Genomic DNA, 13,021 nt, shown 5'->3' with positions numbered 1-13,021 from the left:
GGATTGTTTAATCTGTCAATGTTTATCTGTTCTGAAATATTTTAGGCGGCCGACATGGCTACGTGGGGTTGATGTAGTACGCTCTTAAATCTATTTAGCTATTTATTTATTGCTTTTATTTAACCGGGGAAGTTATTCAGAGCATAAGCAAACTGACTGATTTTAAAGGTTGATTTGTTGATCAGTGATTCTGCACAGTTGGACTGCAATGTAGTCAGTCTCAAACGCGCCCATTCACTTTCAAAATAACAACCTTGAACCTCTCCTAGTCTGGCCAAACTGTGTGACATCGAGCTGCTTCTGCACGGACTCAACCTGGAGTACCTCTCTGACATAATGCTAGTAAGTAGTGTACTGCTTAAACACACACAGGAGTACCTCTCTGACATAATGCTAGTAAGTAGTGTACTGCTTAAACACACACAGGAGTACCTCTCTGACATAATGCTAGTAAGTAGTGTACTGCTTAAACACACACAGGAGTACCTCTCTGACATAATGCTAGTAAGTAGTGTACTGCTTAAACACACACTGGAGTACCTCTCTGACATAATGCTAGTAAGTAGTGTACTGCTTAAACACACACTGGAGTACCTCTCTGACATAATGCTAGTAAGTAGTGTACTGCTTAAACACACACTGGAGTACCTCTCTGACATAATGCTAGTAAGTAGTGTACTACTTAAACACACACAGGAGTACCTCTCTGACATAATGCTAGTAAGTAGTGTACTGCTTAAACACACACTGGAGTACCTCTCTGACATAATGCTAGTAAGTAGTGTACTGCTTAAACACACACAGGAGTACCTCTCTGACATAATGCTAGTAAGTAGTGTACTGCTTAAACACACACAGGAGTACCTCTCTGACATAATGCTAGTAAGTAGTGTACTGCTTAAACACACACAGGAGTACCTCTGACATTATTTGAGTACTGTACCTCATCCTCACTGTGGTTGGACAGTTTTCAGATGTTCATACCTCCCTCATGCCATATCCCAGCATATGGTATTATCAAATACCTGTCCAACCCTACTGCTGGCTTATTGATGTTGAGCAGGCAGGTGTAAAGACTGTGGGTCTGACTCTGGAGTGATTGGGTCAAAACTATAGTGTAGTGTATGAAGCGGCAGGGGTGGATTGATATTTTCATCATTAGATCGAAAAGACATACCGGTAACAAGTAGCTACACAACACAAACACATACTGTAATCTGTTACCGGTATAAAAATAAAAAAAACACTTACCGGTAGCTACACAAATGCAGATTGTAAATTATTGTACAATATCTGTTCAGGGTGTGGGCTGGTTTGCAAGTTGTCAGATCGTTAAAGTAGTTTTTCTTCTCTCCGCAGGAAAATGACATCACTTGGAGCTACCTGGTAACCATGGAGAAGGATGACCTGGAGAAGGTATGAAAGACCTCTTTATGTCAGTCTGTCTTGCAGCAGGTTTCCAGGTTTTTCAGAAATCTATATGGTTCCTGGAATCAGTAGAGAATTAGCATGGCGGGAATCCTCCAACTAGGAAAGCTCCTACCAGGATTTCTGAAAAACCTGGGAACTTTGGGAACGTTTTGGGAATTTTGCAACCTGAGTTACCAGTATGTTGCCCAGTTATTAATGTTGCGTTCTCCCCCAGATTGGTATCTCCGACCCAGAGGACCAGCAGAAAGTTCTGAGTGCAGTGAAGGAGATGCATCTAGACCGGGTCGACCTGGACACTGTCGACCAGCTGGAGAACATAGACAGCGGGTAACATTAAAGTACAATGAAAAATAAATATTATTTTGAGCAATTCCTTCCAGGTCAAATTGTCAAGCACAATAACATATTTTCTTCACACATTATATATGCAACACAAACACCTACAGACTTACATTACATACTGTACACAGTCCATCCTCCAGCACATCACTGGAAGTCATTCGTCAGACTGACCTAAAGCATCCATCCCCCTGTATTCTCCCACAGCCTCACCTCCTATATTCTCTCCGAGCTTCTGAGAGCAGAGTCCTAATGGTTTATGAAATGGGGCCGTAATGATTTGTAAGGTGAGAGGAGATGGAATGAAATCCCCTCTTTCACCCCCCCCCTTCTCTCTGTGACTGATGATAGGATAGCTCTCAGGCCAAGCGGTACTGTAGTGTCAGGGCCAGGGGTACAGGGGTACTTTTACTGAGCCTTTAAATCCCCCAGGAGTAAATCCTCTGATGATGGCCACACTGTAAACATTAAAGCACTAGATTACCACATCCCTTATGCTTTATGCTCATCCCAGGACCTAGTGGCCATGTTCTAGTTGGCCTGGGATGTTAGATGGCCATGTTCTAGTTGGCCCGGGATGTTAGATGGCCATGTTCTAGTTGGCCTGGGATGTTAGATGTCCATGTTCTAGTTGGCCTGGGATGTTAGATGGTCATGTTCTAGTTGGCCCGGGATGTTAGATGGCCATGTTCTAGTTGGCCTGGGATGTTAGATGGCCATGTTCTAGTTGGCCTGGGATGTTAGATGGTCATGTTCTAGTTGGCCTGGGATGTTAGATGGTCATGTTCTAGTTGGCCTGGGATGTTAGATGTCCATGTTCTAGTTGGCCTGGGATGTTAGACGGCCATGTTCTAGTTGGCCTGGGATGTTAGATGGTCATGTTCTAGTTGGCCTGGGATGTTAGATGGCCATGTTCTAGTTGGCCTGGGATGTTAGATGGTCATGTTCTAGTTGGCCTGGGATGTTAGATGGCCATGTTCTAGTTGGCCTGGGATGTTAGATGGCCATGTTCTAGTTGGCCTGGGATGTTAGATGGTCATGTTCTAGTTGGCCTGGGATGTTAGATGGTCATGTTCTAGTTGGCCTGGGATGTTAGATGGTCATGTTCTAGTTGGCCTGGGATGTTAGATGGTCATGTTCTAGTTGGCCCGGGATGTTAGATGGTCATGTTCTAGTTGGCCTGGGATGTTAGATGTCCATGTTCTAGTTGGCCTGGGATGTTAGATGTCCATGTTCTAGTTGGCCCGGGATGTTAGATGGCCATGTTCTAGTTGGCCTGGGATGTTAGATGGTCATGTTCTAGTTGGCCCGGGATGTTAGATGGTCATGTTCTAGTTGGCCTGGGATGTTAGATGTCCATGTTCTAGTTGGCCTGGGATGTTAGATGTCCATGTTCTAGTTGGCCTGGGATGTTAGACGGCCATGTTCTAGTTGGCCTGGGATGTTAGATGGTCATGTTCTAGTTGGCCTGGGATGTTAGATGGCCTGGGATGTTAGATGGCCATGTTCTAGTTGGCCTGGGATGTTAGATGGCCATGTTCTAGTTGACCTGGGATGTTAGATGGCCATGTTCTAGTTGGCCTGGGATGTTAGATGTCCATGTTCTAGTTGGCCTGGGATGTTAGTTGGCCTGGGATGTTAGATGTCCATGTTCTAGTTGGCCTGGGATGTTAGATGGCCTGGGATGTTAGACGGCCATGTTCTAGTTGGCCTGGGATGTTAGATGGCCTGGGATGTTAGATGGATTTTCACCTGTAGTACATGACTAATGGACTGACAGACAGATGGGTGGACAGGGGGGATCTTCACACCGGGGGACAACTGACACGGACATACTGGCGACTGGGCAGACACAGTTAAATCAACTGACCTCTACACAACAGACAAATGAACAGACATAAGACTGTGTGTGGCCAATGGCCAGGATTTCCTCTCATAACTCAAAACTAGATAAAAAAACGTTTTACATCCAAATGATTTGTACATCGTATTCATCGCGGCCCGATCTTTAAATGTGTTTTGTTGCTGCGATTGTTCCGCTGCCCTGTGTGTGTTGATGGGTTGTTTTATCCTAATGGTACATTTCCCTGCATGTGTAGCAGCCGTTTTGTGATGCTCACACTCTGTCAGCGGGCGTGTAAACAGTGTCAGTCAGACTGGAGTTACTATCTCCTTCTAGAGGCTCGGGACCTGGGACTACAGCTCTGTTAGTTTATCTAGCACACCCAAGACTGATAGTACAGGATAGAGAGGAGCAGAGGAGAGGGGGAGATGTCTGTCTGTTGTAGGTGACCTCTGTCTCTCCCTCCCTCCTGGTCTAGGTGAGACATATAGGGGGTATACTTGAGATGGGCAGGAATGTGGACTGACACGGGTTGTGCTGCTCACCCACTCACACTGACAGTCACACATAAACACACTTGGGTTGAGGTAGAAAGAGACTTATCAACTAGGCATGGTCACGGTTAATCGAATATCCGGATGTTTGGCCTATTTTAACAATGAAAAGGCTGTCTAAAATAAATTATCCTTGTGACATTTCTACCTATAAGGATATACCATGACATTTGAAATCCTTAATTTAGTAAAACAAAAATCTTTTCAATGTAGTTTTTCTAACGGTGCATTGAGTTACTGCCCTCCAGGCTGCCCTGGCATCGGTATGCTGTTTCCCCCTCTTCAAATAGCAATTAAAGGCACTCCGCAAATGGAGTTTCCACAATACCTGAAATGTATCAATGCAAAACACTCACCAGAAAAGCTATTTGTAACAGAATCAGTTCTATCATTGCCAAAATCGGACTTTTCCTTCGCTGTTGCTGACAACTTACTGAAGAAAAGCACCCTGTCCGCTGTTGACCTCTGCCATGTACATTTCAGCATTGTAATTGGTCAAGAGTTGACTATCCAGATAGCCGAAAAATGTAATTATTGGGGCCGCAGGTAGCCTAGTGGTTAGAGCGTTGGACTAGTAACCGGAAGGTTACAAGATCGAATCCCCGAGCTGACAAGGTTAAAATCTGTCACTCTGCCCCTGAACAAGGCAGTTAACCCACTGTTCCTAGGCCGTCAGTGAAAATAAGAATTTGTTCTTAACTGACTTGCCTAGTTAAATAAAGAAAAAATCAAATTAAAACATTTGAAAAATTGTATAATTTAAAATGCCCATCCCTATCATCAACACTGATAGTGGGAAGCACTGTGAAAAGTTGTCTAATGGTGTATGTGTGTCCTTATAGAAGTGAGGAGCTGTATAACTTCCTGATCAGTCTGAGGCAGCAGTGCTGCTACTTGACAGAGACAGTACAGGATGTCATCAGCCGCTTCCCCCGCCGAGCCTCTGAGGTGTGTGTGTGTCATTCCCTGTCCCTCTCTGATAATCTAAATGCTCTAGAAAACTGATCCATCAATGCTGTTGTCTGACTGAAAGCAGACAGTATGGTTGTATAACCTACTAAAGCAAATTCCCTTTCAGCCCTGAAAGGAGGGTGCGTCTGGTCCTGTTTGTGGTTAGATTAAGTGAGTGCGTTTTCAGACACTATAGTACTGATGGATTTTTCTAGAGCGAACCTGTTTCTAGCTCCCTTAACTTACTCTCTCTGTCCTCAGCTGGTGTTGTCCCTGGACCCTAAGAACGAGGCCCAGGCCATCTGTAATGAGCTGGTGGCCCAGACTGGAGACCTGCAGAAAGAGGTCGCCTGCCTCAAGAACCTGCTGCACAAGGTATATCTCACACCTTTTTCTCTGACTGCTGTGTGCGTGTCACTGTCACCCAAGAGCCCCCGCCACTATGTTTCTGCTCCCCTCAGTGGGCCACTCAGAGAACAAATTGAAGAACAGTCCGTTTCCTTCGTCTGGTCCTCCACACCCTTTCACTGCTATAACCATCTCTTCCCAGGTCTGGTCCTCCACACCCTTTCACTGCCCTAACCATCTCTCTTTGTCTGGTCCTCCACACCCTTTCACTGCTATAACCATCTCTTCCCAGGTCTGGTCCTCCACACCCTTTCACTGCTATAACCATCTCTTCCCAGGTCTGGTCCTCCACACCCTTTCACTGCCCTAACCATCTCTCTTTGTCTGGTCCTCCACACCCTTTCACTGCCCTAACCATCTCGCTTTGTCTGGTCCTCCACACCCTTTCACTGCCCTAACCATCTCTCTTTGTCTGGTCCTCCACACCCTTTCACTGCTATAACCATCTCTCTTTGTCTGGTCCTCCACACCCTTTCACTGCCCTAACCATCTCTCTTTGTCTGGTCCTCCACACCCTTTCACTGCCTTAACCATCTCTCTTTTTCTGGTCATCCACACCCTTTCACTGCTATAACCATCTCTTCCCAGGTCTGGTCCTCCACACCCTTTCACTGCCCTAACCATCTCTCTTTGTCTGGTCCTCCACACCCTTTCACTGCCCTAACCATCTCTCTTTGTCTGGTCCTCCACACCCTTTCACTGCCTTAACCATCTCTCTTTTTCTGGTCATCCACACCCTTTCACTGCTATAACCATCTCTTCCCAGGTCTGGTCCTCCACACCCTTTCACTGCCCTAACCATCTCTTCCCAGGTCTGGTCCAATCTTCCTGCAAACTTGGGTCAACTCCCCTTCTCATCCTCACCATTGCTCATCCAGCGTTTACACACTGTGTGTGTGTGCTGTGTGTAAGATTCTGACAGGGCAAGTCCTCACAGCCTATAACTCAGAGACAGTGTGACAGTGTCCTGTCAGAGTGGAGACGGGGGGGGGGGGGGGTAGCCCCGGACGCTGTCGGTGTCAGACAGGAATCCGACAACCAACAGAGGCCATTGGCTCAGGGCCCAGGGGGGAAGGCCCTTGCACCCGTTTATCTTATCTGTGGGGGCTCGTCTTGACACCCATCCCCCTACACAGAGCGCAGGTGCGCACACACACACACAATCTATCTGCCCGGCCAGAAAGTTTGGGGGGGGGGGACCATGAATTGTTCCTTGGGTTGGACATTACTGTGTAGAATGGTAGATCTGTGCCATATCTACCTGTCAGGTGCAGCAGGTGGTATACTGTGCAAGTGGTTCTCTTATTCAAACTCTAATTTGCATACTTAAGCAGATCACCTCACCCAGATCGGTTTCATTTTATTCCTAATAAATGATTGATAGGACACAACAGTGTGTGAAGAGTTGTCACATGACAAAACACTGCTCATGGCTACCATCTAGTGTCGAGACGGAAGGTTCTTGTAGGGCAGGGTGTCAAATATACAATCCGACGGTGTCCAATCCGAGGGGGGGAAACAAACTCAATATGACTAAAACCAAATGGAAACAGTGTAGTAACGATAATAGACTTACATTCATACAGTTTCTGGACTGTCCAGCTCACTGATAATCACTGAAATGAAAGCTAGACAGTCAGGGAGCATAAAAAAAAGGAGAGAAAAAAACTTTATTTTGAGGGCAAGGAAATATAATAAAATTCAGTGCGGACCTTGTTGAAGACCGAAACTCCCCCCCATGATAATCAGATTAACTTGGGAGTACTATTTTCAAAATGTCACATACTATAACACTTTCTTTTTTTACACTAGTATGGGTATTTGGACATGTCCATGGTGTGTGCACATCTCTAGTTTGTGTGTCCTTCGTGCTCTTTCTCACCTCTTACCTTGTGACGTTCTGCTGCTCCTCTTCCTAAGATGGACCCAGCAGGAGATTTCTGCCCACTTCCTCGACCTGGTTCCCACGGTGACTGGAGGAGACGGGTCCTGAAGAGGCTTGCACTGAGCATGCTTGGAGCAGGCCTGCTGTTTGCCCTGTCCAGAGCAAAGAGTGTCAAGGTTTACCTTTAGACTGACAGCTCCTTTATTATCCAATTTACTCTTACTTTGGATAAATTGTCATAGGTTATCAATCAATTAGCTTAATTGTCTTAATTTATATTTCTGTTTGAGTAATTATGCCGAATGAGAATAACTCAAATGCAAAAAAGTTTAGTTTTTGATTGAGGTTCCTTTATATTTGTTTTACTTTTCTTGTTTTTTATTGAGTTCTTAATTGTTTTAAGCAATTTTGTGGGCTTTTGTAAAATAAAAACTATTTCTTTATCCAGCATTTTTTTTGCATTAAGTTGCTGCACAAGTTAGGACACTAGGGAAATCCATCCCCTACATATTATTCAATATTCAATACTTTATGTAGTTGACTATATGACTAAAACTATTTAGGCTACTAAAAATCTAATCAATTTTTTTTGCTCGCATACACATTTATCAATGTTATTGCAGGTGTAGTGAAATACTTGCATTCCTAGTTCCAACAGTGAAGTAATATCTAGCAATACACATAAATATAAAAGTTAAAGAATGTAATTAAGAAATATATAAATATTAGGTCGAGCAATGTCCAGGGTATGTACAGTACCCGTCAAGTTTGGACACACCTACTCATTCAAGGGTTTTTCTTTATTTTTACAATTTTCTACATGGTAGAGAAAAGTGAAGACATGAAATAACACCTATGGAATCATGTAATAAGAAAAAAAGTGTCAATCGGCTCAAATAAGCAAAGAGAAACGACAGTCCATCGTTACTTTTAAGACATGAAGTTCAGTAAATCCGGAAAATTTCAAGAACTTTGAAAGTTTTTTCAAGTGCAGTCGCAAAAACCATCAAGCGCTATGAGGGAACTGTCTTTCATGAGGACCTCCACAGGAAAGGAAGACCCAGAGTTACCTCTGCTGCAGAGGACAAGTTCATTGGAGTTCCCGGCCTCAGAAATTGCAGCCCAAATAAATGCTTCAGTTCAAGTAACAGACATCTCAACATCAACTGTTCAGAGACTGTGTGAATCAGGCCTTCATGGTCACTGATTGGCTCAAACGCATTAAGAAGGAAAGAAATTCCACAAATGTACTTTTTAACAAGGCACACCTGTTAATTGAAATGCGTTCCAGGGGACTACCTTATGAAGCTGGTTGAGAGAATGCCAGCAAAGCTGTCAAGGCAAAGGGTGGATACTTTGAAGAATCTAAAACATAAAATATATTTTGTCTTAACTATAATTCTACAATGATAGTCAAAATAAAGTCAAAATAAAGAAAAACCCTTGAATGAGTAGGTGTGCCCAAACTTTTAACTGGTACTGTGTGTATGTACACTGAACAAAAATATAAACGCAAATGTAAAGTGTTGGTTGCATGTTTCATGAGCTGAAATAAAAGATCCCAGAAATTTTCCAGACGCACTGAAAGCTTATTTCTCTCTAAGCTTACATCCCTGTTAGTGAGCATTTCTCCTTTGCCAAGAATCTGTCCACCTGACAAGTGTGGCATATTAAACAGCATGATCATTAGACAGGTGCACCTTGTGCTGAGGACAATAAAAGGCAGCTCTAAAATTTGCAATGCCACAGATGTCTCAAGTTTTGAGGGAGTGTGCAATTGGCATGCTGACTGTAGGAATGTCCCCCAGAACTGTTGCCAGATAATTTAATGTTCATTTCTCTACCATAAGCCGCCTCCAACGTGGTTTTAGAGAATTTGGCAGTACGGCCAACCGGCCTCACAACCGCAGACCACATGTATGGCGTTGTGTGGGCGAGTGGTTTGCTGATGTCAACGTTGTGAACGAGTGCCTCATGGTGGAGGTGGAATTATGGTATGGGCAGGCATAAGCTACGTACAACGAACACAATTGCATTTTAGGGTCTAATGAATTTATTTAAATTGACTGATTTCCTCATGTACTGTAACAGTAAAATTGAAATTGTTGCATGTTGCGTTTATATTTTAAGTAGATGGATGGAATGGGATGTATAGACATTATGCACAGTGTGTGGATAGAGTATTTAGTATATCTGTAGAGTACATAGGATAGTTTAATAGGATGGCATTGACTAGAATACAGTATATAAATATGAAATGAATATAACAGTATGTAAACATTAAAGTGACCAGGGATTCCATGTCTATATACAGTACATTCGAAAAGTATTCCGACCCCTTGACTTTTTTCACATTTTGTTATGTTACAGCCTTATTCTAAAATTGATTAAATACACATTTTCCTCATTAATCTACACATAATACCCCATAATGAAAAAGCAAAAAAAGGTTATTAGAATTTTTTGAAAATGTATTCAGACCCTTTTCTATGAGACTCAAAATTGAGCTCAGGTGCATCCTGTTTCCATTGATCATTCTTGAGTCCACCTGTGGTGAATTCAATTGATTGGACATGATTTGGAAAGGCACACATCTATACACCTGTCTATATAAGGTCCCACAGTTGACAGTGCATGTCAGAGCAAAAACCAAGCCACGAGATCGAAGGAAATGTCCGTAGAGCTCCGAGACAGGATTGTGTCGAGGCACAGATCTGGGGAAGGGTACCAAAAAATGTCTGCAGCATTGAAGGTCTCCAAGGAACACAGTGGCCTCCATCATTCTTAAATGGAAGAATTTTGGAACCACCAAGACTCTTCCTAGACCTGGCCAAACTGAGCAATCGGGAGAAGGACCTGATGGTCACTCTGACAAAGCTCCAGAGTTCCTCTGTGGAGATTGGAGAACTCTCCAAAGACCATCTCTGCAGTACTCCACAAATTAGGCCTTCATTGTAGAGTGACCAGTCGGAAGCCTCTCCTCAGTAAAAGGAACATGACAGCCCACTTGGAGTTTGCCAAAAGGCACCTAAAGGACTCAGACAATGAGAAACAAGATTCTCTGGGTTGATGAATGCCAAGCGTCACGTCTGGAGGAAACCTGGCAACATCCTTACGGTGAAGCATGGTGGTGGCAGCATCATGTGGGGATGTTTTTCAGCGGCAGGGATTGGGAGATGAGTCAGGATCAAGGGAAAGATGAACAGCGCAAAGTACAGAGAGATCCTTGATGAAAACCTGCTCCAGATCACTCAGGACCTCAGACTGGGGCGAAGGTTCACCTTCCAACAGGACAATGACCCTAAGCCCACAGCCAAGACAACACAGGAGTGGCTTCGGGACAAGCCAGAGCCCGGACTTGAACCCGATCTAACATCTCTGGAGAGACCTGAAAATAGCTGTGCAGCGACGCTCCCCATCCAACCTGTCAGAGCTTGAGAGGATCTGCAGAGAAGAATGGGAGAAACTGCCCAAATACAAGTGTGCCAAGCTTGTAGCGTCATACCCAAGAAGACTCAAGGCTGTAATCGCTGTCAAAGGTGCTTCAACAAAGTACTGAGTAAATACTTATGTAAATATGTACTGAGTAAATACTTATGTAAATATGATATTTCAGTTTTTTATTTTTAATACATTTGGGAAAAAATTAACCTGTTTTTGCTTTGTCATTATGGGATATAGTGTGTAAATTGATTAGGGGGATTTAAAAAATAAAAAAACATTTATAAAATAAGGCTGTAATGTAACAAAATGTAGAAAAGGTCTGTATACTTTACGAATGCACTGTATATAGGGTAGCACCCTCTAAGGTACAGGTTTGAGTAACCGGGTGGTAGTCAGCTAGTGACCATGACTAAGTTCAGGGCAGGGTACTGGGTGGAGGTCGGCAAGTGATGGCTATTTAAGAGTCTAATGGCCTTTAGATAGAAGCTGTTTTTCCAGTCCCAGCTTTGCTGTATCTGTTCTGATCTCGCCTGCTGGATGATAGCAGGGTGAACAGGCCGTGGCTCAGGTAGTTGATGTCTTCGATGATCTTTTTGCCTTCCTGTGACTTAGGGTGCTGTAGGTGTCCTGGGGCAGGCAGTGTGCCCCCGGTGATGCATTGAGCAGACCGCACCACCCTCTGGAGAGCCCTGCGGTTGCGGGAGGTGCAGTTGCCGTACCAGGCGGTGATACAGCCCGACAGGATGCTGTCAATGGTGCATACTATATTGAAATGTTCAGATGTAAAGTAAATATTGTGTCTTTGGGAGAATTCTTTTTTTCCTTAAAGATACATTTTAGGAGAGATTTTCCATTTCAATTATGTTTATTTTCTAACAGATTTATATTGAGTTCATACACTTAATTGAAAGATTACTATGGTTAATATTTTGTCTCCAAATAGTTTATAGTCTTAAGCATTATAAAACAGATATTGAAACAACTTGTGGATAATTTTGATATTGAACATTTAACAATTTATATACTAAATAGTTAAGACATTTAATCCATATTGTGGGATTATAATTAGTATTATTCATTCTTACATGTTTATAATGCCTCTATAAACAATGCATCGAATATCATGTGACGCAATTCAGTTGATCATCCTTTCACTGCAATCTGTAGGACTAGCCTATACTTGCACCTGATAGAGTGGTGTTTAATGCTGAAAAAGCAAGCAATGAAGCCTCAAAGTTTCTTCATAATACTGGTGGCATATTGGTTTTATTAATTTCCCCTCCGTTTTGTTCAATTCTTCCACGAAGATCATGAGAGTGACTCCAATTTGAGCATTAATCTCATCCGGTCAGAAGATCAGACCTCCCGATACAAAGACGAGACGAACATTAAATCGCTTACATAAAACGGAGATCAAAGATAAAGTAAATACAATGTGACAATCGTGCAGATTGAGAAGAGAGTTCAAAAGAATGTGATAATCCCATTTTAAATGCACACATCACCTTTTGTTGCGGCCTTTGAGGTATCTGTGCATTTAACGTCTACGAATATACCTAATATTAACCCTCCTGCTGTGTTCCGGTGGAATTTGACCGATTTACAAGTTTTCTCTCTGAAAAATGTAGTTAATTTTATTTTATTGTCATAAAGTTCCATGACTTTGTCCACACTCGGGCATCTGAACACACAAAATACATTTAGATGATTTTCATTACATTTTGGGTGTTTTATTTAACTTTTGTACACCTGTGGTGTTCCCGGTCATTAGAAATGAATGGGTGAGGCTACAATTTGTGTATAAAATTTAGTTCAGGCACATGCCCATTCATCAGATGAACACACTTCCTCTCCCAGACCCCCACATGCATGTGTGTTTGAGCGCAAACACACACACCTCACCTCCTCTTCTTGGCTTCCATGGCAACCCCCATGGGAACCTTTCCCCAATAGAATATTTCCCCCTTGGGAACCACAGCTGTTGGCATTCTCACAAACAATCGCAACATTGTTTCAATAATATATAGAACTTTTCCTGCAGCTCTGGTATATAAAGCTTTTTTGAGGCCTTGCACACAATTCATTCTGTGGCAGCACAATGACCAAATGGTATACTGTATGTGAGGCTCTTGATCATATCTTTGATCATGACACTGGTGAGGAGGA

At 43.1% G+C, this 13,021-nt stretch overlaps 1 protein-coding gene across 1 annotated transcript in view; it reads left to right on the top strand.

The window, feature by feature from the left end:
- The window catches only part of LOC139584367 (ankyrin repeat, SAM and basic leucine zipper domain-containing protein 1-like), a 39,788-nt gene extending 31,930 nt beyond the window's left edge, over positions 1 to 7,858 (top strand). Inside the window, exons 9-14 of the mRNA XM_071416101.1 lie at positions 270 to 342; positions 1,360 to 1,416; positions 1,646 to 1,758; positions 5,010 to 5,115; positions 5,380 to 5,493; positions 7,447 to 7,858. Of these exons, the coding sequence (XP_071272202.1) occupies positions 270 to 342; positions 1,360 to 1,416; positions 1,646 to 1,758; positions 5,010 to 5,115; positions 5,380 to 5,493; positions 7,447 to 7,599 (616 nt within the window). The 3' untranslated portion in view covers positions 7,600 to 7,858. The remainder of the gene's footprint in view (positions 1 to 269; positions 343 to 1,359; positions 1,417 to 1,645; positions 1,759 to 5,009; positions 5,116 to 5,379; positions 5,494 to 7,446) is intronic.
- The last annotated feature ends 5,163 nt before the right edge of the window (positions 7,859 to 13,021 follow it).

Source organism: Salvelinus alpinus, chromosome 9, assembly GCF_045679555.1.
Source record: "Salvelinus alpinus chromosome 9, SLU_Salpinus.1, whole genome shotgun sequence".
Taxonomy (NCBI): Eukaryota; Metazoa; Chordata; class Actinopteri; order Salmoniformes; family Salmonidae; genus Salvelinus; species Salvelinus alpinus.
This window is presented reverse-complemented; position numbering and strand designations above follow the sequence as displayed.